This window comes from Hordeum vulgare, chromosome 5H, assembly GCF_904849725.1.
Source record: "Hordeum vulgare subsp. vulgare chromosome 5H, MorexV3_pseudomolecules_assembly, whole genome shotgun sequence".
Lineage (NCBI taxonomy): Eukaryota > Viridiplantae > Streptophyta > Magnoliopsida > Poales > Poaceae > Hordeum > Hordeum vulgare.
In genome coordinates this window covers 552,923,267-552,927,673 of record NC_058522.1, presented here as the reverse complement: position 1 = coordinate 552,927,673, position 4,407 = coordinate 552,923,267, and the positions used below count along the sequence as shown (strand labels likewise).

The following is a 4,407-nucleotide window of genomic DNA, read 5'->3' as shown; positions in this document are numbered from 1 at the left end:
CAAGGCGGGCGGGCGGAAAAGGTACGTATAAAATAGCGCTAGAATAATGCGACCCGCATCGGTTTGAACGCGGCGGAAACCGTCGATCATCACCACCAGAATAACGCAGACACGTCCCGGCCTCGGCTTTCCCGTTCCTTCCGTGGGCCGCCCGCGCCTCTCCGCTCCGCCCTCCCCGCCCCTCCCGACCCGTACCCGCGGCTCCGGCCGCCCCCCCTGCTCCCGCTCCCCTCCTAGGGTTAGGGTTTGCGCGTGCCGTCGGGGCGCAATGCGGAGGCCAACGCCGGGGATGGCGGCAGGCGCGTCGCCCCGCCGCCGCGCGGCCCAGGGGTGCGCGGCCCTCTTCATCCTCGCGTACGCGCTATTCCAGCTGCTCCTCGCCTCGCCGCCCTCCCTGCCCCTGCCCTCCGGCGCGGGGGCGGGGGCCGGGGCGCGGCACCTGCACGTCGACGGCGACGACGCGGGCCGCGCGCCGCTGCGCCCGTCCAAGCGCGCGCACCGGGAGGCCCTCGAGGCCGCGCCGGAGGGGATCGTCTCCGGCCTCGACCTCGGCCGCCTCAACTCCTCCCGCTCCGGCGGCTCGCTCCGCAAGGTCGCCGCCGAGGCCGCCGCCGCCGGGGCCCGCCTCTTCGCCGACCTGCACGACGCCCTGCCCGACCCGCTCGACGTGTCTAACGAGGAAGGGGAGGACAGGGGCAAGTGCCCGCACTCCATCGTGCTCGCCGCCGATGAGTTCCGGGCCCGGGGCCGGACCGTCGAGCTGCCGTGCGGGCTCACGCTCGGCTCCTACATCACCGTCGCCGCCACGCCGCACGCCGCGCACCCCGAGCGGGACCCCAAGATCGCGCAGCTCAGGGAGGGGGAGGAGCCCCTCATGGTCTCCCAGTTCATGATGGAGCTGCAGGGGCTTAAGACGGTCGACGGCGAGGACCCGCCCAGGATCCTCCACTTCAACCCCCGCCTCCGCGGCGACTGGAGCGGCAAGCCCGTCATCGAGCAGAACACATGCTACCGCATGCAGTGGGGCACCTCGCTCCGATGCGAGGGCTGGATGTCCCGTGCCGACGAGGAGACTGGTACGCCCTCTTCTTTCTCTTTGTCGCCTGACCGATGAAAGAAATACAGTAGTACTACTGTTTACTGTACTCTGTTGATGATTGTTTTGGCCGTACGATAGAATTGATTGAATTGTTCTTCAGTGGATGGGATGGTCAAGTGTGAGAAGTGGATTCAGGATGAAGATCTGTCCAAGGAGTCGAAAACGTCATGGTGGTTGAATCACCTCATTGGCCGGACCAAGAAGGTTTCTAGTTCTTGGCCATACCCATTTGTGGAGGACCGCCTCTTTGTTCTTACTCTCACCGCCGGATTGGAGGGTTATCATGTAAATGTCGATGGCCGGCATGTGACGTCATTCCCGTACCGCATCGTAAGGGTCAACTCCATGCTCATAAGAGATGCGAAGCATAATTAGATGTTAAAATGGTGGGGCGCCGTGCTAAACTTGTGTCTCTGGTGGTGTTTGCAGGGGTTTGTGCTTGAGGATGCTACTGGCTTATCATTGAATGGGGACCTTGATGTGCAATCAGTGTTTGCGGGCACTTTGCCCACTACACATCCTAGCTTTGCACCACAGAAACACCTAGAGATGTTTCCAGCTTGGCAGGCCCCTCCCCTGCCAGAAGAACCAGCCGAGATATTCATCGGCATCCTGTCAGCAGGCAACCATTTTGCAGAGCGCATGGCTGTTCGGAAGACATGGATGTCTGCTGCGCAGAAGACTTCGAATGTCGTCGCCCGATTTTTTGTTGCGCTGGTAATTTTTGTTGACCTGGTCTATGGATTACTAATTCCTAGTTGTGTACTCCACTATCTATGGGCTTGAGCTTTTGAATTATCTTTTCTGCAGCACGCCAGAAAGGAAGTGAATATAGAGTTGAAAAAGGAAGCAGAATATTTTGGGGACATTGTCATTGTGCCATTCATGGACAGCTATGATTTGGTTGTTCTGAAGACGGTTGCGATATGCGAATATGGGGTATGTATAAGAGCTATTACCCATTTCCAAATTTGCTAATTAAGTCGCTGTATTGACTAGTTGCCACCAATGAACCCTTTTTCTCTCTCAGGTCCGTGCCGTCTCTGCGAAATATATAATGAAGTGCGATGATGATACTTTTGTTAGACTTGAAGCAGTAATGGCTGAAGTTAAGAATATACGGAACGGTAAAAGTCTTTATATAGGGAACATGAATTATCGCCATAATCCATTGCGCATTGGTAAATGGGCTGTTACTTACGAGGTAAACTATTGATCTAATAATGAATGTCATTTTTTCTTTTGTTTGTTGAAGTTAGTGCTTCACTACATTTGTAGCACAGTCCAGAAGCTATTTGGTCTTTCTGTTCTTATTTAAAATAGATGAGTTCTCGTACTTGTCCCTCGCTGTAATTTATTTATATGAACTAAAGTTGCTATAAAAGATTAGTTCCTGACAGTAGGACAGTTTGCTTTGTTGCTTGCTACTTGCTAGAGCCTGAATAATTCTATAGGGACAATGTACAACTTTACTCTCAAAGTTATTTTGTGCTGCCTCGGGCGTCCTGTCACAGTTACATATTTTCCAGTAGGCAATTACTCTGAATTTCAACAGGCAGTACTATCTGGATACTAGACATGTCTATTATGATTTTCTACTTTAAGTTCTAATCATTCCCTTTAACCAAAAAAGCAGGGTACGCAGTCCGCATTAAATGCACATATTTCTTATCTCTGCTTTTATATTGTACTTCACAGGAGTGGCCAGAAGAGGATTATCCAACATATGCAAACGGTCCTGGATATGTTATATCCGCTGATATCGCAGATTCCATTGTTTCAGAATTTACCGATCATAAATTAAGGGTAAGATCAGATGAATGCTTCTGGCCTGCATGCTATAGAACCTAGCCAGCAATTTTCATACTACCAAAATGATTCAGAATTTTCATCAGATTATGTTTGCAGCCATAAAACTATAATTATAAAACAGTGCAGATTTACAAGCACAGGATAATTGAACTGGGGTTGGGAAAAAAAAGATAAACTGGACATAAAAATGTTGACTGACGTCTAATTCACATTTTGCTTGCTGTGCAGCTTTTCAAAATGGAAGACGTGAGCATGGGAATGTGGGTGGAGCGTTTCAACAAGACCAGGCCCGTCGAATACGTGCACAGTGTCAAGTTCTGTCAGTTCGGATGCATAGACGATTACTACACCGCGCATTACCAATCACCGAGGCAGATGCTATGTTTGTGGGACAAGCTGCAGGCTGGGAAACCACGGTGCTGCAACATGAGATAGCGATGAGGGAACTGGTGGCATCTGACCCTTTTTTTTGGTGTTACTAATCATCCATATCTGCTGGCTGATGGTCCCGCGCCCAAGATTGAAGGAGTACTTTGTGGTGGCAAATTAAGCTTTACATTTTGTTAGAGATGACCGACCGGGACGAATTTCAGCTAGAAACGACTGAGGGAACGAACGAACATGCAGCTTGTAGGGACTCTTCTGGATCGGCCAGCAGCTTGTGGTGCTCTTCTTTACCCCCCATATATATAGAATTTCTGACTGCTCAAGAACTTCAGCTGTAAATGTTAATGGTAGAAAAGCTTAGATGAATTCATACTATTATTACTGTTTTAGTGGCTGATTGTGGTTAACGGTCGTGAATAACCCATCAGGCACGGGAGAGCAATCTTGCGAGCTTACAGCAATTAGTGAGTTAGTTTCAGTCATTGTCTTTGCCATGAATTTGGCCCACAGATGGGCCTGTCATTGTAGGACTTGCACGTTGTTGTGATCCATTATCTGTCTCTATCGATGAACATGGCACTGTTTTCTGTCGGCACTAGTCTAGCACTGGCTCGGCCTGTCTGACTTTGTGTGGCCAAGATCACAGGTAACTTGGATCTCTGAGCCTCCGGATCTCAATGCTGACCCGTAACTGTCCGAACCGCCGAAGCCATCCAACATAGTCTTGTATCACACCGTATTGTATTGCGGTCTAGACGTATTTTCTTCCATAAACAAGAGACGAACCGTGTTTTCTTCCGTAAACAAGAGACAAACTGGGGATGAGGCTTTGCTGAAGTCCGTACACACAAAACATCGCTTTCTACCCTTGTCCACCCAAAAGGGAGGCGGATCTTGCGTTTGTGTAGCATCCATCATTGTTTACGTGCCAATGTCCTTCACTCTCTTCTTTCATCCCCCATCGCTTTCCGTCCAATTCCTGCTCTTTTCCCCCACCATCTCCTTCCTTCTACCGCCGACACATGGAATCGTCGGAGCCGACGAAGGTGTCGGAGGATCCGCGCATCACGCTCACCCCGAAGATCAACTCGGCAGGATCACAACATCAA

General features: G+C 50.9%; 1 protein-coding gene across 1 annotated transcript; it reads left to right on the top strand.

The window, feature by feature from the left end:
• The first annotated feature begins 268 nt into the window (after positions 1–268).
• On the top strand, positions 269–3,776 carry LOC123397263 (hydroxyproline O-galactosyltransferase GALT6-like). The gene is made up of 7 exons (XM_045091882.1): positions 269–1,076; positions 1,200–1,429; positions 1,529–1,816; positions 1,910–2,038; positions 2,130–2,303; positions 2,798–2,905; positions 3,140–3,776. The coding sequence occupies exons 1-7, from the start codon at positions 269–271 to the stop codon at positions 3,344–3,346; spliced, it is 1,944 nt and encodes a 647-aa protein (XP_044947817.1). The 3' UTR covers positions 3,347–3,776.
• Positions 3,777–4,407: the final 631 nt, after the last annotated feature.

What these genes read in the sequence shown, in the direction of transcription:
- LOC123397263 (XM_045091882.1), top strand. Translation starts at nt 269, where the DNA reads ATGCGGAGGCCAACGCCGGGGATGGCGGCAGGCGCGTCGCCCCGCCGC. An exon ending in AATGGGCTGTTACTTACGAG is followed by an intron (nt 2,304 to 2,797) that starts GTAAACTATTGA and finishes TGTACTTCACAG; the next exon opens with GAGTGGCCAGAAGAGGATTA. An exon ending in TTACCGATCATAAATTAAGG is followed by an intron (nt 2,906 to 3,139) that starts GTAAGATCAGAT and finishes CTTGCTGTGCAG; the next exon opens with CTTTTCAAAATGGAAGACGT.